Consider the following 24,361-nt stretch of genomic DNA (forward strand, 5'->3'; position numbering starts at 1 on the left):
GGTCCATTGTAGCCTGGAATCCAGCCGTACTGTGCGTTGGTCGCTCTGCTCCTGCCAGTACGTCTGGCATTCGTTAGCATTGGAACGATCGGCATTTGAATATTCGCACACTTTATGTGCGCGATTTCTGATTGGCTGTTGGCTCCAAGCCCCCTTCGCAAAGCACCACCAAGGTGGAAATTGAACACATAGAATCATGTTTACAGTTCGTAATCGAACGGAACACTACTTCTATCTTTCCCGCATTAGTGACGTAAGGACCGATCGTTCCAATGCTAACGAATGCCAGACGTGTTCGCAAGGAAGCAGAGCGACCAAAGCACAACACGGCTGGATTCCAGGCTAGGTCCATTGCATGGCTCCCTTTTAAGTTTAGGAATCAATGGTAAGATAGGTTCCAGTTTTAATGTCCTCTAAGGACATGCTACTTTAGTCTAATGGAAGCAGATGTGCCAAACATGCTGTAAAAATTTCACTAAATAGTCTCTTTATATTCGTGAGAAAGGGCACTTTGGAAGATTTAATGTCAATCAATCTATTATTATGTTGTACCCAGGGTAGACTTAAAAGAAGGGTAATGATAGTTTTGATGGGATGGTATTTCTTATGGTCTGCAAAATGGTACTTCAAGTTAAAGGTATTTCAAGCAAAAGTATCTGTACCTGTGCCCCTTTAAATAATAATTTTGTTATGAAGATAGTTATACTTAATCAGGACCAGTCCTGTACCTCTATTTAAAGATAATTATACTTAAACATTACCTGTTACCCCTATCTAAAAATGATTAGATGTATTCTTTATCAGTACTATGTACATTTGTACCTCTATCTAAACCTGTACCTCCAGCTAAACATAATTATACTTTATCAGTACCCTTTACCTATACCAAAATCATATTTCCAAATCCCTCTAGGGGACCCTGAAAATTTGTACAATCTGCATATCTTTAATAAAAGGGAACACAGTGCACACACAGGGCAATAATTCACAAAACAGTGGAACAGATTGTGGGTGAACAGCATTTAATGCTACTTATTAATATCAACAGATGTGCAAATGACTCAAAGTAAACTAAACACTTCAAATACCATTCATAACATTGTTCCTTTGTGGAAATGTTACATTAAAGAAAATACAAAGTTCCCTTTTACAGAAGGGATAACATATGGGGAATTGTCAATAAAAAACGGCATATTCATTCAGTCATCGTATACTTATTTTAAACCCACTTAGTCTTGACTATAGTTTGTATGCGTGATCTGTCCTCACGTCTCTTGCTTATTCAAACGACTCCCCTGATGGGTTGCTTGGTAATGGAAACTGTGCTTTATGGGTACTAAAGTTGCACTGAACGTTAAACTGTTCCGAAGTCTTTCTTGGTTTGCACGACTGCATCTGAATTAGGAATGGGTACCGGTACAATTTTCTTGTTGGTCCGGTCCAGAAAAAAACGGTATGAAGAAAATTATGGACTGGATGTTGGACCGATTAGAAAATAAACAGATTAAACCTGAACTATGGTGGCAGGGGATCACGAGTTTTGAGGCTTTTTGTTCCAAGAAAGTAACGAGCGAAGTAGAGGAGACTTGATTAGTCATTTTTGTCAAGTTTCTACAGTCAAACTTTGTCTAAGTTAACAGAAGCAGTTGGCGTTGTTTATGTGAATATAGGATACTCCAGCAAACAGATTCCTTTGTAGCAAAATGGATAAGGTCCAGGTTCAGGTCTGGTACTGGTACCCACCCCTAATCTAAATAAAACATTTTGCCAACAAGGCATTCGCCAATCCTTCTATGGATTTTTCTCAGGTTACAAAGTATATTTACTGATATCTTTAGACGCATGTAGATACAGCCTCTTTCTTTGATTTACAAATTGTATGTACACTGTATTACACTTGAATCACTCAGTGAGTGAATTACTGGTGTCTCGTATTGTTAAGAATTGCGAGCTTTAGTAAGTTTAGAGATCAAATAGTGCCCAAACAGAGCTTCAGCAGGTATAGTGTATCTATCTATTGTTAGTATCAATATCATATATCATGTAGTTATGTATAGAAATATGAATATCATCACATAAAATGTATGATCTAAACTTCTGTTACAGTCACTGCTGCATCATAAATATGAAAAGAAAGATGGCCAGGTCTATTTAGGTATACATGTTCATCTTTTAAACTTAATTAAAGTAACAATAAGAGAAACAATTTTACAGGCACATTCTGATATACAAGTAACTTTGTCACTTGACATACATGTATAAAGTCAAACGGTTAACAGCAACTTGGCCATTGTATAATCAATGCTTCAATCAAAAGACATAGATACCGTATATCTTACAAATTACAAACAAGTTTTAAATTTATCATAACCATTTCTTGCATACATCAATTCTAAATGTATGCTTGTTTTATATACATAAAAAAATTTTAAGTCAGTTGTTGATAAGTGGTACAAATTTAACTGTAGTCAGTTCATTTTGTTTCCAAAGTTCTTTGTGAGCCCTGTTACTGTTGTTAGTTATACTGATTGTGTATCAAAACTGGAATGTTTTAAACTCCATGAAGGGAAATTACTTACTTATTGTGTAGGGTTGTACATTTTTGCATCCATCCACAAAGTTCACTTTTTACACACTCCTTATTTGAAAGAGATTTAAAAAATCTGTCTGTGGAAGTGATACTGGCAAGACATCCATCAGAAAATTGTTCTTGTAATTGTAATTGTACCCTTCCTCAAAGGCAAACTAACCTTATCGCAGGTCCCTACAAGTACTAGTACGTGTACATGTATACTGTAGTACCATGTGTCTGTGGCCCTACTTGTTGCGGTCCATGAGTGAGTTTAGAAAAGAGATATAGTAAATGCATGTATTGTGTAGTAGAGCACGAAAACTGTGAAAACCAATTTTGTTACTCATTCATACTTTAAGAACACTGCCAAATGTCCTGCAATAATGTTATAGCCTGGAGTCCAGCCTTGTTAGCTTTGTTGCAACAGCTGTGAGAGGACCAATGCCAACAAGGCTGGACTCAAGGCTTATATTATAATGTCAATGAAAACTGTCAAACTTATACTATATACAGCCTGTCTTCATTTTCTGTTCAAATATTTCCACAGTATCAAAATTTACACGCGTTATTCTTGGTCATTGTACCACACATGTTCCACACGTTGCACCAAATACATTGTACATGTGCCACACATTGTACCTGACATATTGTACTATACATGTGCCACACATTGTACCACACTGCATCTGTGTCATTCGTAGACCTGTTCTTCAGTTTTTAAAGTGAAACAAGGCAAGAACAATAAAATTCAATAATTACAATCTCTATCAAACAACTTGTTACTCCGCTTCTGCAAATCTAACTCCAACTTCCAAGTATCATTGAAGGTTGTCTTAAACTTAAAGTGAGTTCCACTTAAGTTCTACTAGGCTAGGGGACTCTTTCTTGGTCAACCATTTCAACTGCCCCCTGGTGTGATATACCAGCACTGCAGGCAAACCAGGCAGTTTAAAGAATGGTACATATACGGCAGGTAATATTGTCCCTTTGATCCATGATGTCATTGTCGTTCTGAACAGTGACGTTGTTCTCCACCTTGACATTGATGTCATCAGACACGACACTGGGGGCTTCGTTGTCGTTCAGACCAGCTGGCGGGCTGTAGTACGTGACAAGTCAGCTGCTCTCTGCGTTGTCCTGCGGCCGGCGAGCGACTTCCCGCTTCCACTTGGCCTTGGCCAGTTTGGGGCCGATCCCCACCACTGCGAAGGCGTACACCGGGATCTCCTTGGCCACTCGGAGCTTCCGAGCATGGCTGACTGCCTTCTCGAAGGTCATGTTCCGCTTGTCCTTGACCTTGATGATTCCTCTCTTCTGGTCTTGGAACTCCACTTCCATCAGTTCCTTGGGGCTCATCTGGGTGAGAGTTTCAGCATTTGCTTGCAGATAGCAGCGATCGCTGTAGTTCGGAGGGCCGAACCGTTTCCCCGTGTCGCGGTTGATGTGACCGGGCGGCGGGTCAAACCCCAGGCGGGCGAACCCCGCGGGGATGTAGGAGATGTGGATCACGATCGCCCAGGGAACGTCCAGCAGCTGTATGGTGGGCAGCCTGTTCTCTTCGATCTGTATGGATGGAGGAATCAGAGCGGGCGCGACCGCCTTCTCTATGTCGTCATCTCCGTCGTCACTGCTTTCCGTCCGGATAGGCTTGGGTTTCGGGTCCTCCAGCACGAGTTCTCGCGTTAACCCAGGCCCGCACGGGGATTGAAGGCCGAGTTTATCATTCTTCGGCGAGTCTTTTGTCGTGTCCTCTTCGCTGGAGAGAGGGTCATCGCTGGTGCTTCCGTAACCGTCCTTCTCGACTTTGGGATGGATCAGGATGTCCGCGTAGTCCACCTTGTATTCGTACGCATCCCCGATCTTATGCCGGACAGTCCTGATCTCGTATTCGGAGATCACATTGACGTTGGACGGAATGCTGGTCAAGAGGACGGCTTTGAAGCCAGCCTTGTTCAAGCCGAGGCCGATGGTTGGGGCAAAGTCGGCACCTCTCAAGCGTGCCATCCCGGCTTTCGCAGTCTTAAGGGTGATCGCCATGATCTGTTTTACACGTAAGTCCTCAGACGAGCTCATCCTGACGGCTGTGTTATCTCTTTGACGTGTCAGCGAAAGCTGGGCATGTGTTTGAGCAGTTTCCGTGGAAACCTCAGGGTGAGGAGTTGATGAGTGCCAGTTGCAGGTGGTACCTGCTGAGATGTTATTCTCCTGTTGTGTCCAATGGGTGGTGGCTAGTAGTAGTTATCCTGGGTTGCCATGGGGATGTCGGAAGTCCTGCTGCCTCGCTCACCTGGACAGCACAATAGAGAAGAATGCATGTAGGGTTAGGCTATTCAGTGTTCAAACTCTGTTTCATGTTTCTGTAGTTTTATATTATGTAGAAAGACAAAATACATAAGTGTGTATACAATTTGTATAGCTGTATAAATTAGCATTAAGTTTCTCTTAGATGTTGTTAAGGGCTTGGGAATTATTCACAATCATGAATGTCAATTTGTTGAAAATGATACCCCTGAAGAAAGGAAATTGCGGGAAACCATCTGTATCATTATCAAACTGGAATATGTCAGATAATACTGATTTGTGATAGAAAATTAAAGGCTTTTTGTCTAAATTTATCTCTCTACTATTGTATACATTGTAATTATGTGGACCAACAATCATTATAATATATAGACCTTAATAAGTAGGCCTGGAATAAGGCCATACCAGCTTAATTTCTCGGTTCTAAGATTTTTAAAAGTGAAAATATAACAAGAGGACATCATAAAGCTAGAGGGTAGGGAGGAAAACTTGAATATGACCTTATTCACCCCACCGAGTACACCAAGGCACAAACCTGGTCTTCAGGCTTCATTATCATTTTGTTTTTCCAGTTAAGGGTTTTTAAAGTCTGACAACGAACAAATCAAATTGGTGTGGTCTAAGCCAGCAAAAATGGAAGTAAAATTACTACCATAGAGAAGTGAAATCACTACAGAAACTTTCTGATGTGGAAAAATATTTTCTGACTCTAATTGCATGATGAAGAAGGTCTTCTGGTTAGAAAATCGAATTGAAAACCAAGGATACATCGATAAAAAAATCCAGCTTCTCCAGTATGCCTAATACAATCATGTCCTTGCATCCTTACTTGATTATCAAATTGAGATGACCACAAGCAACATTTCTGTAACTTGGATACGGTTCAAGCTAGACTATTAACGATTAATCTGAAAACAAATTGTCTATCGCACATTCCTCCTTGTATCTTCTGTAGTGCTATAACAACTGTAGCCTGCTGGTAAACAGGATTTTTAGTGGACATCATTTGTAGCCTAGAACAGACGAAATTGTTTTTCAGGCTATAGCTTCAGCATAACTTGAAAAAAAAATGTATATATGATTGTTAGCCAGGTTAACTTCAAAATGCAATTTACAGTTTTCTGTAGTCTTACGAGCTACAATACGTGTACATGTGTGTATGTTTAAAAATGTACTGATGATGAGCGTGTCCCCAATTGAAGAATTGTTACACTACTGAAGTTCAAGGACGACAGTTATATCTCCTTCCAGTTATTCCCAGTGTTCAAATGACATCTACGTTATTTGATAATGGTAGTGATATACATGTAACAACAGTACTGTAGTCATAACTACTTTGAAATTATGGTTTTTATCGTGGGAACTTCAAATTCAAGGGTGTGCTTTACCATTTCAGACAGCACTTACTTCCCAGCAACTAGTGGAATGATGCAATTATAGGATTTGCGTCAATGTTTCTGTTTTGTGCGTCAGTGCCTGATTGTTATTTCGTTATGACATAGGGCTCAACAACATACGGCACACTATCCTTGTATGATCACAAATAGAGGGTATTTTCGGTAACTTATAGAGGATACTTATCTTGTACAAGATTCAGCTGTCAAATGTCATAGAAAAAAGCTGTCCTTATCCTTGTCAGTGCTTTTCTTTGTTACATGCATCTTGAGAATTGGTCTGTATCAAAATGGTACGACAGTCGACGGTGAGTGCTTGTATTTGAGTCTAAGCAGATTCCCTGACAAGTATATAATTCAGATTGACAGGAAAGTTACAAAGTCACATGTGTGCTGATGTGACCGTCTTCAACTGTGGTCTATCTGATAGTAATTTTGCTCATCAGGAAACCTATTAATAATGATAGTATTATATGACACTTAAGTTGTGATATTGTATTTTACACTGTTTGAATATTCTATGATACCTGCAATTAGCCCACGGGCAAGAATTTGCAATAAAACTTGTTATTATTATTACTGAAAATGGCTAAATTCTCTTCAACTCCACACCCCAAAAGTGGGGAAAAATCCATGCCACTCCTTCATACCTGCCAACCTATTATAGAAATCATAATACCCAGTAAAAATCATAAAGGCTAGAGGTTTATCCCTTATAAGAAGCCCAGGTGTGGCTTTAACTCAGGATCAATAAATAGCCTATCAAAACCACCTTACCAAACTGGCATCTGGCGATAATTGGACTATCCAGTTTGCAGATACCAGTTTTATTGTTTCTGTGGCAGAGGTCACGTGCAAATTGTTGCAGAGGGGGCAAGAAAATAACAATAAATCAGAATAAACCGAGTTTATTAAGAATCAATGGTCTTGGCAACTGAACAATTTGTAAGTGTGAGCAATAATTCAAAGCATAAAACTGCCAACTTTTATTTCTTGCAGTATGATTAAAAAAGTTTTTAGGGCAAAAAAGAAGCTTACATTTAGTTGTCACATTATTATTTTCTTTCAATATTATTATTTCAATTATAGCTATTTCAGCATTTCTTTCAGTATTATTGTTTCAATTATGATAGTTACTTTTGTGCTATCTAAAGTATCTGTACATTATACATATACAATACAACGTATACGATTCCACGAAACCATTCTGTCACCAGTGAAAACTTGAAGTTGTGTTTGTTTGACATAAAACTTTTATTTTCTTCCAATATTTGCAGTCGAACATTGTCAGCATCTTCTGTTGGGTTGTCACATAATAATGTGTTCTCAGTGCACTTTGCTGAAGCTGAAAATTGTCCATCAAAGCGATCACCCCTCACAGTGTGATCGAATGAACCCGCAATGATTTATCCAGGGTCTTTGACGTCTTGATGTTCTCAAACAGTAGTGTTGGGGCATGCACCAAAATGTCAGAGGGTTAAACGTCTGCGGATGGAAAGTTCAGAGAGGAACGCACAGATGAATCAAGGCGTCCTCTGGCCATGGGCAGGGTGCCTGTTGGTCAGAGCAGGTGCGATTTATGGTAATGTCTCCTATGACATTTCCCAAACAGACTGTACTGCCAGGACGCTCAGAGGGCAAAGTATGGTCGGAGCAGATACGGTAATCCTCCAAATTTTTGTTGTGGTTTTATGTTTGTGGCTGTTGCGGTAACCATTTCACTGCAAACTGCCACCGGTGTTTTCAATTTACATGTACAGTATGCATGCGACTATAGGGCTATAATGAACTTGAAACTAAGGCGAACACTCCATTTTGCCCTTATGAACTGCGAAATCAAATCGCTGGGAACTTTAAAGGTACAGTATGCATTTGCAATATACCATACTACAGTATGATGCAAACATACATGTACATGTACAGCAAATGAAAACAAGCTTTGTTTCTAACTTGCCTCTAATTTAATGCAATTTCTTTATTTTGAACAACAAAGACACTAATGACCAGTCCGACAATATTAGTTGGAACAAGTCTAGTTTTATCAATTCTAAACACCCTTGCTGAGGTGCTTGCATGTCTGTGTGGCCCAATTGCAAGGGTTACATTCCAAAAGTTATACTCCAAAAGTTATACTCCAAAAGTTGTAGCTTTTGCCAGATTGGTTGACCATATACTGTTTGAACAAGCACTAGAACTATTCCTGTCAAAGTTCAACAACGCATACTGTCCAAGTTAGGGTGAGTCAGGGCTTGAATTTTTGATAGAATGTTGTCAGTAAATCCATGGATGATTGGAACGTGGTGCGACCATTTCGCGTCACTTTGGAAGACGAATAGCGATGTGGCCCATGTAAAACGAGCAGGCAATCTCGTCCAATAGCTCACCAGGGATCCCCAGCTGGGGCTAACTGCCCAGGGTACTGTCCGTCTTTGCCGTTATTGAATATTCCGTTAGCTTCAAATTGCTGGCTACCAACAGAATGAATGTCCAGGCTCAATGTGGGGCCAACTACTGGTAGATTGCATGCTGTTGATATCTGGAGCTCGAAATTACAACTTGAGTGGCAAGATTTGTGAAACCCATTTTTACCATCGATGATTAAAGCAAACTTGATATTTTGGAGGACATCCTGGTTCATGTGAACTCCAACACAGACAGAAAAATACATTATATGATATCAATGTCAGAGGTGTGCCACCTTTCCAAAGGAAAAAAAATGGCACATATCCTTAAGATACTATTAACAGTTTGCTCCATCCTTGTGGCATTGCACCAAATGCAGGGCTCGAAATACCACATGCATATGCAAGTTTGTGCAAGTAAAATTGGTGTGGTGCAAGTAAGTTTAGACCAAACTTGCACCAGTGCAAGTTACTTTTGTCCTCTAATACCTGGCATTAGAAAAAGCTTACACACACACACCAAGAATATTGTCTGTCATTGAAAGGTAAAAGAAAATAACACTGAATAAAAAAAAGCCTAAATTTGTTATTTCTAAATTTGGTTAGACATCCAGGTAAACTATTTTTTTTTAAACAAATCCATCTCTACAATGCTAATGATTCCTATGGTGCTGTCTTACCTTGATTTGCATATGAGTAACATTTGCATACTAATTAGTGACTTTAATATGTTCAACTGGTTTTTCCAGTTATATGTATTGCATTGAGTTGTTCTACCACTTCATTCTGGAGATGCTTAAGACTAGTTACTGTGATGGATGTCACTCGAAGAGTCCAGAAGAAATCTATGGATCTTATCGAGTTCACCTCCTTGCTTTAATTGAGCCTGAATTCACAGTTTTTATGAAACAGTTTGTACAATTTCAAACCAAAAATAAGATACGCTACGGAAAAATAAATATCCAAACATGTGGTCTTTACCGGTATGTATCCCCATTTACTCACGCACATTTGCAAATTTTCAGAAGAGGAGATAAGGGGTTAACAGTTCACTATTTTGGGTCGTGCAAGTAAGTTTCTTTTGGTGCAAGTTACCTTTGGCTTAACTTGCACAGGTGCAAGTTGACTGAAAAGTGTATTTCGAGCCCTGAAATGAAACATTCTACCTTCATTATAAATCTGTAAGTGTAAGTTGTTGTTTTTTCACAGCAAATTTTTGCAACATCTGCAGATTAGGTCGTTCATACATTGATTAATTTTGCACAGAATTCCACTCCCAGCAATACATTTCTAGCAATTACTGTTGTGAGATGACACGGATAGAGTAAGGCCTCTATATTATGGCTGTCCTAACAAGATTATTTTGCTCCAGAAAATTATCTTAGAGACGTGCATGTCGGAAAGTTGATGTCGCAATTTAGGAGCGTCTCATCGTGGAACCATGTCACATCTTCAGAAATTGATAAAGATTTATAGGAAAAAATTTCTAGGATTTCCTAGAATCCAGTTGCAGATATATTTATTGGTGTGATTAAATCAACTGAGCTGAAGTGGAAGCTTTCCAGCATAGTAAACTCAGTTACTTTATAGTCTGTTATTAGATTGCTAGGACGTCAATACATCCGACCTTGGATACTGGCAAAGTTTGAAGGTGAAGAATGTCTTTCTCAACTGACAAGAATGGTTTGTACTTTCACTGGAACTCGAAATGGAATTGAAATACTTAATTTGAATTCTAGCCTGTAATTTTACCTTAATTTTGTAATCAGAGTTACTGTCCAATGGGTGGTAGAAAAGGAAAGTGATCTTGATCCAGCTTAGCTCAATGATGAAGAGCTAACCTTCCACTGGTCATGGTAGAGAGGACATACGCTATGTACAGTATTTACAGGTTTATTGTAATGGGGAAATTTCCCTAGCTCTTTACAACAAGCACAATGAACAGTGGACCACGGTTTAATGTCCTGTCCTAAAAACTGCAACCCTTTCCGGTAGCATGCATGTCGGCTGAGCAACACAGCCGGAATCAAACTCATGGCTAGTTCCAGAGGCAGGGCCGCTAACCACTGGACTACACACGCTACACAGTGGTGACCTTTTCAGACCCATCCTTGTCTTCCTATGTTCATGTAGGCCTTCAGACTGATCAGTATTCCTAGTCACGTAGCTGAAGAGCCCTGGAGCATGCCAGCTCACACCAGTGTCTGAATCCTCCTGGCTGCCGAGGTGGTAAAACCTCATTAGCAGGGGAATCAAACCTTCACGTCTCCTTAAACATGCCGTCTGCTCCTGTTGATCCTGTTCTTGGATTTGGAACCAGGCCAGATTTGTCACCAAGAACTATCTCATACAACGGTTCTTACATTTATCTTTTGCTTTGTTTCGTCTTGCATAAGCAGTTAACTGTCAGGTTTGCGTCACTTGCACAATATTTTTTATGAATAAATGTGGTTGGGTCTTTAACATGCTTGAGATGTGGTGTCTGCTTAAGCACGGGACCTAAAAAAAATGTTCCATCCAAGAGGATGTTTCTAGCCACAATCTCTGACTCACTTCCATAGCCATAGGAACAGTTTGTCTGTCCACAAAAGATTCCGCAGGACCACTGTCTTTCCTGACCTCTCCTTGACATCACTAATCATGACAGTTATTTCAAAATGCACAATGCATTGACTCCAAATAATTATTCCTTTTACCAAATCCATCCTCTGATTTGTACATACAGTACTAATTTAGAGAGTACTATGTCTTGTCTGCAAATTCATGATCAGCCTCTGACTGCAAATTGCAGCTATCAGACAGTGGATATTTCATGCCCTGTAACTGTATGGAATTGAACATGTAAAGCATGGTTTACTTCCCCATGTCTTGGCAGTAATGCTATAATGTAATGGTAAGAGCTCTTAATACAGGTGTAGAGAGAATGAAAATGCAGTTATTTACAGACCCACCTCAGCTACAACTAAGTAAAAGATAAATGAAAACTGTTATTCATTTCTAGTTGTTGGGGACTGAATTTTACGGTATGGTGTTCATGCTGTTTAAGTCAAGTCAAGGCCTTTATTAAGTGTTTATGGTTCAAGCAATTAAACGTAGTAGTGCAAAGAAAGATGGATAAATACCTTTGCAGTGTGACAAGTGCACAGAAAGAGGTTACTGTAAAATCCACTGCAAAGAGTTTTACAATTTACTGTAGATTGTATTACAGTTGCCAACATGATCTGCCCCCACCATTTTTACATGCACTTCCTGTCTTTAGCATCTTCCTCATTTTGTTTCCAAGCAGGTTCCTCACTTTGTTGGTAATGACTGAAGAATTACCCCGGGTAAAAGAGTATTTAGCAATGCCTCATTAGCCTCATTGCAGTGAATAGCCTAAATGGACTAAACTGGCGCTTCTTTATGCAAAATCAATATGTTCTTACCCCTCTGTATTTCTGACGTGCTTCAGCTTTAATGTTTGTTTTTTTTTTTGTAAAAAAAGAAGCAATACCTCCAAAATGTTTATGTATATATCAGTTTTTGTATAAGTTTTAACAGTTACTGTAAATGCAGAAACTTTTGTGGTGGTTTATTGTTCACGGTTTTCACGGTGGTCGCTTCACCACGAATTTAAGACCACCACGAACATTTTTCCATGGCAGTAAGAGATAACAGTGCATGGTGCTACCGCTAACTTAGGTCCTTTTTCCGCTACCACAAACTTAAATCCCTGCAAACTTAAAGGCATTTGCAGTATTCAAATGTATGAATATTCATGTAGGTATAGGAATGTTAGTATGAAAGTCGAAGCCTTCTAATGCAGCATTGATGACATGCATTACTTTGTAATTAGTCACCGATTAGTTCTAATCAATGATGCTGTTGCTTTTGATCTTACTGCACTTTAAATTGTAATAACTTTGCCTCAATGCTCCCATGTGTGTTTGACTCTAATTCCACATGAAGTATTGACTTAAAGGTTATGTCAGAAAGCATTTACAAGCGTACACATGAGTTTGAGATGTAATTTCTGTGGTATATGTTTTCTTCAAAGTTAGGAAAGTGAAAAGGCTGTCCTTGGTGCTGAATGGCTTTCTGTTGCATAAAATGCCTTATAAGTAATATCCGAGATTGCTATTATTATTTTCTTTGCAATAATCATTAATGCTTAAGCTTTCTAAGAATTGAAGAGTATCAAGTGACAAAGTTCATTACATCTTGCTTAGAATAAGAATGTTATTAAATTTTTGACATATCTGTCTGTTGAGTAGAATATTATGATGTCTGAAAAAAACAGTTTTTTGAAAACCATTGATTTCTACCTTTTTTCTCCATTGTGTATTACTGTAAAAGGTCATTCACCCCTTTTGCTTGTTGTGCATTTTAACACTATTAGTATCAGGGATTCAGTCAACAACTCTTAAGGTGCCAGGAAGCTTTCTGCCCCAAAACATCATTACATATGGGTCAAAGTTACTGATTTTAACCTTGCAGTGCTTGAACAGAACACGAGATATCAAAATATTGCGGGGAATGCTATTGACAGGAGGCCCATTATCAAAATTAAGCTTCGTTTTCCCGACCCTTACCCACATACATATAGCGGGTACCAAAAATGATCAAGTTAGACTGTCCACACTGACCACAGGCACACTCATACTCGAGTCATAGAGACAGTGACACATACAGACATACAAACAGCACCAAAAACCTACATCATGTAACATGCATTGGCATAATACCGGTAGTAAGACTTATACCGGTAGATTAAAAATACTGGAACTTAAAGAGATCTACACATGCAACAATAGTTATTTCTGAGCTGTGCACACTTCAGACATCTAGGTGTCCAATACACCATTTACAAAGCATCGATAACAATGCATTCGAAGACAACAAGGCCAAAAGTTTTCAGTATACTTTTTTTTAAATTTCGGGGTAGGCAGCTCGTCGTGGGACGAACACACTGTCACATTCATTGCCAAATTTATAGATCATAATTACACATGCTCACGGCACAAGACGAACATGATTCAACAACAATCTTGAATTTCTGTTGGTGACCTACAACTCATGTAAAAGTGTGAAGAACCGTTGCATAATAGCCCGGATCTACGACTGAATGGGCAAAATTGAACGTATGCAGCCATTTTCCCGCCATTTTTATATCTACGCTAGCAGTGAAGTGTTACGTCATAGCGGTTGTGACGGACAGAAGTTAAATGAAAATTCTTGACAGTATACGTCCGTTTTCTCATGACATTTTGTATGCTCATGCAGGTTTATGTTTTATGCATTTACTGACAGAAAAGGAAGGAACATCAGAGGATGTATAAATGTACATAGCAGCAGTTAATTGTGCCGTGTTTCTTCCTACCGGTATTTTGTACCCCCTCCCAACCACGCGCCCGTTCGCCGTGTTATTCCGCGGCGTGTTACAATTACAATATTACGCTTTTAGCAGGACAAGAGTGGCAGAAAAGTTACACAGAAGAAGTGGCAAGGGTAACCTATAACAGCAACATGTAACTGGAGAAAATGATGCGTTGACAATTTGTCAAATCAGTATGGCTAGAGAAATCGTCGTAAACGTACCGGTATTATGATAATAGATGTTACATGCCAAAGGCAATAACTAGTTTTAAGATCACTCAAATCAATCACACACTATCCAGCTTATTGTCTGTTGTTCCAAGTCTTACAGGGGCTTGGCATGTATAGATGTGGTGGTTTGATGGCAGCCTGCCGAGTGCTTCTGAATCAGTTCTCCACGTCACCTCTGTGTAGGTTGAGTAAGTAGAAGTCTGCCTAGATAAGGGCATGAGCTGAGCAAGCAGAAAAAAAACCTGCAGAGCCTGCACTAATTCTCATCACATGCAGTGCAGCAATTTGCACCTCCATCATGTGAGTTTTCTATCAGATGACCTCCCAGTTTTCAGATATTGATTTTCAGATGAAGGACTGACATGTCCATCCCACCAGGATGTGCAGAGTTCAGAGAAATGCAGGGTTTCTGCAGAAGGTCATTGAAGAGTGATGAACTTTATGACATATTCTTACATTTACAAAATTGAATCCTCTGATACAATAGGGAGGTGTGCAGCACAGTCATATGCATGTGTTTACTTTAATCTTACAAATTCTACCACATAGTGTAAACTAGAGTTCGGCGACCTCATACCTCCATGAAAATTTAGAGCTTTCCTAAATTTAATGAAATTGACTAACACATAAACATAATTTATGCATGGTGTTGTTCATCATTGACTAACGTACACATGTCACAATCATAAAATTCCCATTATTAATCATAAAGCGGTTTTGCAATTTTTACATAAATTATGCAAATAAGCCCCTCATTACCATATTTGGTATCTGCTTATACTCCACCTATCATAATTAACATGTGTTACATTTATTGAAGTCCAGTTATTGAAAACAATGGAATTATACAATTTCCTCATTAATTATGCAAATTAAGTCCTCATTTGCATAACATGTATATCATTATGAACATCTTTGTCTAAGGTACCCGCATGCCTAATATGATGCCAATCTGTCAATCCTTTCTGCAGTTATCCGCTTTGGAGTGTCTTGACAAAAACGCCCCTGCAGTTCCACAATTAAATGTTAGAGGGCTGAAACTTGCTCCACTTGGTCATGGCACTAAAAGCTATCTACCACCTAAATGTCAAGACCATAGCATGTCTGGAACAAGAGATACATTGAAAAAACTGCTGTGATATAATATTCTCATTAATTATGCAAATGTACTCCAATTTTGCATAATTAGTATCTTATCTTGTACAACATTGTCTAAGGTACCTACATGCCAAAAATCATGAAAATTCGTTGTTCCCTTCTTGAGTTATCGTCTTCAGAAGTTTTTGACAATAATGCCCCTGCTATCCCAAAATTAGACGCTAGGGGGCCCAAACTTATGTCATTTCTTCCTGAGCACAAGAACTATCTAACACTCAAAAATCGTGGCCAGAGCTTGTTCAGAACACCGAGATAGCAAAACCGGAAGTTGCGCTGCAGTACCAAGGGGACCCGCTAGAGGGCCCAAAATCTAATCATTTCCAGCTTTCATCACACACTACCAACACACCAAGTATGAAACCAATCCACCCAGCCGTTCTTGAGTTATTTTGTTTACACACACACACACACACACACAAACACAATCACAAACGCGGGGTAAAATATAACCTCCATGACATTTCATGGAGGTAATCAGGTAATTTTAATAGTGATTTTATTTTCGAAGTAACCTCTCCATCATGATATTCCATTCCATAGTATTTTACTACTTTACTGCAGATTCTGAATTGTTTTTAATGGGAAGTTAAAACACTGAAGACCTCCTTTTCATTCTTGTAGCAAAATCAAATCACCACAAACAAGTGCTTTAGAAAAGCTGGCATTTTGCCAAGGTTTGCGTGTGTACACGGTTTTTTCTAGTTATTGGAATGTGCTGAAACTATTGTTTATATTAAATGGATGTAAAAAGGAAACAAGAAGAATTGAAAATCACCCTCCCCTGGACTCGATCCCGGACCGTAGCTCTGCAAATCAGGCTGACGTCAGAGGTATTTGTGTAGTGACCCCTGAACCCGGAAGTCACTTCCCCGGTGCATCATAGCGCACTTTTCAGAAAATGATATCTCAGCAATCGTTTACCCCTGCTTTAACATTTTTACATTGTCACGGTCTCCATAGTACGTACTACAAATCTGGTAAGTTAGAAGGTCCAGTTCTTTTTCGATAATACAGGGCGATCAATGAAAAATCGTGGCAATTTCCATTTTCGCACTGGAAATCCTACTAATGAATATTAACTAAGTCGCAAAGGAATCTGGGATAGGCTATATGTAACTGTTATATATATATATACACGATTTATTTGGAAAACATTTCATCTTTATGAATTGGTAATACAACATTAAAATGTAAGAGCAATAATTTGATTATATGCTGCATCAATCTTAGGAATATCATACTTCATTCATTTAATCTAATCAAATATCAGGCCCCATTACGGACCACAGACAATGACTCATGACAGAGCTTTTAAATTGTATACAAATGCATTGCAGATTTTGAACAGGTCCGTTCATCTCAACATCACTCCATCACCCCATCACAATGGCGACTACACTGGCCGGAAGGCATTTTGCCACTGCAAGTGGCAAAATGCAAAAATGCTGAACTCACAGTATTCATCTGTAATGTTGTCTAGATTCTAAGACATGCAAGTCACTCTGTCTTAGATGGTCTGAGACATTACGTTCACCACATTTACGGTAGTTTACCATTATGCACATTGTAACCTATATCTGTTGTTTTTAAAGATGAGGTATTTAGGGACATCTAGTTGACGACCGTTGGTTTCAAATTGCAATGTTTTCATAACATTCCAGTCTGAAACAGCCGTCTGTTGACTTGATATCCCTGAATACTCCCTGATTTTATATACAATGGATATACGCGGTTGCCCCGTGACTAAAGGTGAACTGGCATTGTATGAATGCAGTACTTTTTACAGTTCATTGTCTGAAGAGTATTTGCCCCCTATTTAGATGATTGAAAATTCTACCCTTGCCTCTGAGTCAGTGCAGTAATGAAACCTTGACGTTCAATCTACCGTCCTATCACCTCAGAAGTGATAATGGCATTGGCTGTGTAGGAGCTTTTAGCGCTGAGTAGTTTTCCCTGTAGAGACTTCATATTAGTCTGCTGTGAACTAGTCATTACTTGTAATGTGTCTGGTTATAGTGGGGGTAGTCAAACATCTTTGTTCAAGATGATAGAAATCTGATGCTGCTTGAAAGAAATACATTATTCAAGTTACTTTTGAAAGGTTTTCTTTGTGCAAAACTATGTCTCTAAGTGTATGCCTTTTCATTATGTACCTTCTTAGTGAAAGATAAGTTTAGAAGCATATGTGACCATGTATTTAAAATGCATGGAAATGAAGTCTTAATTCTTTGCCAAGAAATAGAGCAGCCAATAATAATTAATATACAATCATGAATCCTGACAAAAGGAAGATGGAAGTAAAGAATGTATGATTAATTTTGCATTAGAAGGGAAAGACTGGCTATGAGGTTTTTGAAGTGTTTTAAATCTGCAATTGAAACAGCCCTGTAGTACAGTAGTAATACAGGGAAAATACATATTCACTGTGTCATGGATTCGTGGTGCAGAAAGCACTCCAAAACTACAAAAATAAAACCACTACAAGAGTTTTTGTTTCAATAGTATAAAGCACTGACGGATTTCAAATTTTAAGGCTTTAGACTCAATATCTTCCAACAAGAGTGGTAGTGTGATCAATAACGTATTGGACTGTTGAATCCATTTGTATCTATCTTGTCCTGTGGTGAGTCAATAGGAGCGATAATAGAATGAAATCGCCCTATGCAGACAATACAAACTGCTTACATACTTGTAGATGTTTTAGGCATAGATATCAGATGTATTGATGCAGTGGTAAAAGAGTTAAAGCTACATTGTATAAGTTCTGAGACATGATACAAGTATTTGCCATACCTCTTTTAAGTCTTTAGCTATCTTCCAAATAACAAAGACCGGGTTGTACAATTATAGGTAGTACTACATGTAAAATATAGGTGTATTTCTAACATGAATGCAACTGTTCATTAGGCTTAGTGATAGGATCCACAATCCTATCGGGGAAAACTACATGCAGGCCAGTCCTACATGCAGCATTAGTAAGCCAGGCACACGTGTACATGTACAGATGTATCTCCCAAAGGCACCGTGCCATTCCAGGCTTTTAGTGGCACAATAGCAGTATTTTCACCCTCCGTGACAAGACATGAGTCATTCTGAAAGTTCTGTAGACCAAAATTTCATGCCTGTCCTGTGTGTCTGCGAGCTTGCTTTCATAACTGTCGTCTGACTGGCATTTGTCACCATATTGATCGACAACAGATGGACCAACACCATCAGCATCAACATTATTTTCACCCTCTGTGACAAGACATACATGTACTGTAAGTCATTAAGAAAGTCCTGCAGACCAAACTTACACTGCTATGTCACTTTTTGTTCCTGTGAATGTGCATTCATAACTGTTGTCTGACTGGTATACTGTTAACAATATTGCAGGAAAGAAAGCTATCTGTGACTTTCGCTAAATTATACATTGTAATAGAAAGATACTGTGTAACGAGAAGGAGACATATTAAGCAGTGCAAGCTTTTTGAGAGAAAAAAAGGACAAGCTACGGTAGCAAGTAAAAACTCAAAATACAGGTCGAGTGTCAGAAAGTTTCAAGTAATGATCTATTTCAGGTATGTTACAACAGCGTGTTGATAGTAGAACTTGATGCTGTTTTAATCTTGAGTCCATTCTACAAGTAGAAAATGTTTGCTAAGAAAAATGTGAATCTTACCTTTCCTTCTAAATGTCTCTATATATCAAGAATATAGAACCCCAAACCTTTTATACATTCAACATTAGAGTTGTGATACTATTTTAACCTTGAGTTTATTCTGCAAGAGGAAAATGTTTGTCAAGAAAATTGTGAATCTTGTCTCTTACTCTTAGACTTGAGAATATAGAACCCCCAACCTTCAAACATTCGACATTATTAGAGTTGGAATGTATCCAATGACTTCAGCTGAACTCCAGAGTCTTGTGACTTATCGTTGACCATGAAACTGCCTGAATCATTAGCGTGAGATGTGTGTGGGAATACTGCGGATCCCGGCTCAGAGATGATACTGCCCCCTGAGAGCTCTGCCGCCATGAATTATTCACGCTGATAAATGGAGGGTGTCACTGGAGGTCTTATCCTTGGATTCTCTCCATGTCTAGCCCAACAGCACTCCAAGTCAAAGTCTTGCTATAGCGTGTCTTTGAAACTTGACTGTAGTTCTACTTCAGTAAGAAGTTCAATGATAGTGACAGTTGAGTTAGTTATTTCCCATTTAAAACCTGTCTTTGTCTGCTGTCATTGGAGGTCATAAGCTCAGATTTTCTCCGTGTCTAGCCCAACAGCTCTCCAAATCAGAGACGTGCTAGTAGGGTGTCTTTGAAACTTTACGATTGGGACGTCTTTTTTTGTGCTACATGTCTGAGATGGTTTGAATGGTTCGCATCTATGACTTTATTATGCGTGTGTAGCCCAACAGCACTCCAAATAAGAGTTATGCTACAGTGTGTCTTTGGAAGTTGTCGAGTAGTGTAGATCCACTTAAGTAAGAATTGCAATGATAGTTGGGTTAGTTATTTGCCCATTTGAAATAAACCTGTCCTTGCCTGCTGTCATTGGAAGTCGTATCCTCAAATTCTCTTTGTGTCTAGCGCAACGTACAGCTCTCAATATCAGAGTTGTGCTTTAGCATGTCTTTGAAACTTGCCAAGAAAATAGTAATAGCAATCTTGGGTATAAGGCATAGAATGTAGCTGAAATTTGTTCAGCACCAAGGTTAGCTTTTTACTTTCCTAACTTAAAACAAAACATCCACAAACTAGATATATGCCACAGAAATTATGCCTCAAACTCATTTGTACACTTGCAAAAGCTTTCTGAGACAAATGTTTCACTACTATGACTTGATTATGAGCGTTTTACCTTGATGGATTTTACCAATTCTAGGTTTATATAACATTCTTCAAATTTGAAAGATTCATCTATTCAGTAATGTATAATGTATCAGAGAGCATTTCTTATTCTGTTGTCCGTGACATTGGCTTGTTACCTAATTACTGGGTAGTGTGTTCTGTTTGGCTTGGCTTAACCCTGGCATAAGGATTTTTTCCACTGCCTAATGAATTTTTGAACAATAGAATCAATTGAATTTGAACAGTATGTAAGATAAGACTACCATGACAAAGTAACATTAGATGAGTTGTCTTAGGAGATTTGGAGAAAAGGTTGTGCTAGAAGCTTATAAGCTTATAAATAATTTGTGCATATTTTGTGCATTTGTGCATGTATCACTCTGCTCTTCTGCTGTTATTTCATCTTTCTTGTAAAACGTGGTCAGTTTCAGACTGAGAACGAAGTATATATGAAGCTTTTACATTAGCTAGTAGACATGCAATGAAGCTTTGCTTTAGCTTGTGTATTCAGCCATTCACAACGGTTCACACCTACCCTTCTCAACAAGTACTTTCTTCTATGTGCAGAGGTTCGACGGTATATAACCTCCCTTACACATGCGGCTGCTGACTTAACGTCCCCATCTATATGAAAATTTTTGATGCACTTCTTGTCCAGATGTGTCCAGACCCAGTTACAAACCTTGGCCACTGATATGTATTTCTTTCTGTTTACAAGAGGGTGATATTTTATAGCTTTTTGTTGATGCCAATCTCTTATTATTGATTTATTTCTCTTGTGGTTTAATCACTTTAGATCTCTGGGCTAAATCAGTGCAGATGGGATGATATATAGATGCCAATAGATTCCCTAGCTGCATTCAAGGGCAAAGATTTTATCGCAGTAATGCACCCATATATATAATACTCCCAATTCCCCTTTAAGAGCTGACTATGCATTATTTATGTACAAATGGTAGTTTGAAAGGTGTGGAGTAGTGTACCATGATATCAGTCCTACTCAAGTAAGAGCGATAGTGACAGTTGTGTTAGTTATTTGCCCATTTGAAACCTGTGGCTGCCTGCTTTATGTATTTGTGTCAAGGGTTTATAGCCAACCCGCTCGATATGGTGAAATGGAAAATGTATTAGTATGTCCCATTAATGCATAATCGTTATATCTCTTGCAACAGGTTGCAATGCATTAAAATGTTAAGCAGAACTGATATGTTGCACATCTTGTCAATCAATATGTGGTAACATAATATGAAAAATGGAATGGGCTAAATGGTCCTTTCATTTTTTATCATTCAGTACATGTGCATTTACATTTTGTATCCTGAATACACAACAGGTTGAAACCACACGTGCATTGTATATATTTCTCTGTGATGCAACTTTAAATTTCCTCAGAAAAACTAACCTTGAGCTGCTTTCAAAAAAAGCCCAAATTCTGGTTAATACTACTACACTTTGTCCATGCATGATTCTCTGTGCCAAAGCCAAAACAACATCATATTCAAGGGCAGACTGTAATATATCCTCCTCTAATTCAAAGCACCTGTAAATTAACAGTCTAGCAAATATGCCTGGTGCCAGCTGATATTGGGTTTTCCCTTGGTGCTGAATGCTATCCAATTGTATCTAAAAAGTATAAGTTTGTTTCTATGGTACACTCTGTATTGAATTTAGTTAAATGAAGACTGCATTTTTTCTACCTCTGTTACAAAAAGGTTACAGAAATGTCCCTTTTGCTGGTTGAAACACTGGTAGGGCCAAAATCACAGCATATGGGTTAAAATCACAGCTTAGGGGATCCAAGTCACAGCATAGGAGCCCCTTATGCTGCAAAGGCCTGGCAAGAACACTGCATTCAAAGTCTCTTTACTAATCACCTGTCCCTGTGGTTGAATTAGATCCTGTTGAAGTGGCCATTATAGTATGTTTTGTCCCTGGTGCTGAATTGAAAGTGCAGTTATCCATTATATGGCGAGCCTTGTCCCTTGAGTGAATGTTGACCTTTTGCAGAAGGATCAATTCTCCTATGTCTCAGCTTTGTGCCTATTTCTGTCTTTTCTATAGTTTCTTTGCTTATTGCCTGTCCCTGGTGCTGAATTAGCAGCCAAGTGGCCATTTTACAGTACCTTTTATCACTGGTGGTGAATTCTATCAAGCCTAGTCAGCCATTATATGGTGTTCTTTGTCCCTTGTGTTAACTCCTGTTGAAGCAGTGATCTATTCAAAACTGCTTCCTTCGCCTAGTGCTGAATGCTATCAAAGCCAAATTTGCCATTTAACAGTAATGCTAGTTCTCCTTTGATAGAGATACTCTGTTTGAATTTCCATTTTAAAACACAGCGTCTACTCTCAGTTCTGATGAAAGTACCAATATCCTATTCAAAATTGCCATTTTACAGTCAGTGCCTCATCTTTCTTTTGATAAAGCTAATTTTCATTCAGATTTGGCATTTTACAGTACATGCATGTCTCTCTGTATATCTGATGCAGTCAGTATATCTGATTTAGTGTTTCCATCTTACAGTTTAGCACATTCTATTCCTCATGGTGATCAAAGATGAAAGATAGCCTATCTTATTCAAATTTGCCATTTCATGGTGCACTGCTCTCCGTCTCTGTGCTGATCCTATCTGATTCAAACTTACCGTAGTACAGACGCAAGCTAGTACAGTGCTTTCGTCTCCGGTGCTGAATGATATCTTGTCCAACGCTCTATTTCACCATCGTTCTTGCCTTCAGTTACTAACTCCTTTGCATGACGATGACTTATGGTACTGATCACATGTCTTTAAGTTAACATCTATGCTATCATCACCTAACGAATAACCGGGCTGAACACCTTGCAATTGGCTGATGATATGATCAGCTGTGTTCCCTATTTCCTGTCTCATTGCTGTCTAACACAATTACCATTTTGCAGCCAACCGTTTCCTTTTCAAATCTTGATTATTTTGTCTGCATACAATTTCCTGTAATCATTAAGCAAACAGTGGGCTACAGACCCCTCCAGTACGTTGCACTTTTTGTTGCCTCTGAGTTAAACCGTATTCTTTTTCACCCCTCCTATCTCCAGCCTTTGTACTGTATTCCCCCTTTGTCATGAAACAAATACATAACTCTGAATAAAAATCTGTATGGCATTTCTGTGTGCCTTCATGGCAAATCCCCCGTGTTACGTAAATCATGTGCCGTGCAAAATCACCATATTGTGCAGTTATCAGCCAGACATAAAAATCCCCCTCGGTCAGCAAAAGAAGCGGCGTACATACGTGCCATCTTCCAACATCAGCTAACGCACACAATCCTTTCATGCAACAGATGGCTGTATGTGCTACTCTCATGACTTCCCTATTACAAGCAGTACACAGATATATAGTGGTGTGTGTTTCTAATTGCCTTTCTATTGACTATAATATTACATGGCCAAATAGACTGGTAATAAGTACTGATTGCAGGAGTGGGCATTTCATCAAAAAATATCAGCCACAAAGATTGGATCATTTAAAATCGTATGTTTTTTTCTGTTCCAATGTGTTTCTAATTGCCTTTCTATTGACTATAATATTACATGGCCAAATAGACTGGTAATAAGTACTGATTGCAGGAGTGGGCATTTCATCAAAAAATATCAGCCACAAAGATTGGATCATTTAAAATCGTATGTTTTTTTCTGTTCTTTTATATATGCCCCAGCATTTAATACATGTACTTGAGCCAAGGTATCTAGAATTTGATAATAGCATAGCCATTCCATTGGCTTTGATATTATATGGCTAAACAGACTGGTAATAACTGCTGGTCCTTTCATCAAAATATCAGCCACAAAGATATTGCAAAGGATTATTTAAAATCGCTATAGGCTTTTCTGTTTCCATACATGTAGGTGCATTGTATATACATGTACATTTAACACAGTATCTACATGTAGAATATGATGGTACAATAGAGAAAAGCAAGCCTACCAGACAGCTTGGTCAGCACCTGTAGCATACCTCAGTATCAGCCAGCTGTGCCGTACACCAACCGCTGCCTCCCTTCTTGGAAAGCCCGTGTGTATCCGTGGCTGCACACGGGGAGAGCCGCCAGTCACGCTTCAGCCTGCTGCACCCTGATTG

The 24,361-nt window shown here is 38.8% G+C and overlaps 2 protein-coding genes across 2 annotated transcripts in view; one reads left to right on the forward strand and one right to left on the reverse strand.

The window, feature by feature from the left end:
* Positions 1 to 24,361, forward strand: part of LOC118422614 (chromatin assembly factor 1 subunit B-like) — a gene marked incomplete in the record, with an annotated part of 55,032 nt that overhangs the window by 5,162 nt on the left and 25,509 nt on the right.
* On the reverse strand, positions 1,006 to 24,361 carry LOC118422615. Its single transcript, XM_035830264.1, has 2 exons — positions 24,209 to 24,361; positions 1,006 to 4,859 (listed from the first exon to the last, which is right to left on the reverse strand). The coding sequence occupies exon 2, from the start codon at positions 4,643 to 4,645 to the stop codon at positions 3,689 to 3,691; it is 957 nt and encodes a 318-aa protein (XP_035686157.1). The 5' UTR covers positions 4,646 to 4,859; positions 24,209 to 24,361; the 3' UTR covers positions 1,006 to 3,688.

The sequence above is a fragment of the Branchiostoma floridae genome, chromosome 9 (genome assembly GCF_000003815.2).
Source record: "Branchiostoma floridae strain S238N-H82 chromosome 9, Bfl_VNyyK, whole genome shotgun sequence".
Classification (NCBI taxonomy): Eukaryota; Metazoa; Chordata; class Leptocardii; order Amphioxiformes; family Branchiostomatidae; genus Branchiostoma; species Branchiostoma floridae.

Coding starts and splice junctions, on each gene's coding strand:
- LOC118422615 (XM_035830264.1), bottom strand. CDS start 4,645: ATGAGCTCGTCTGAGGACTTACGTGTAAAACAGATCATGGCGATCACC.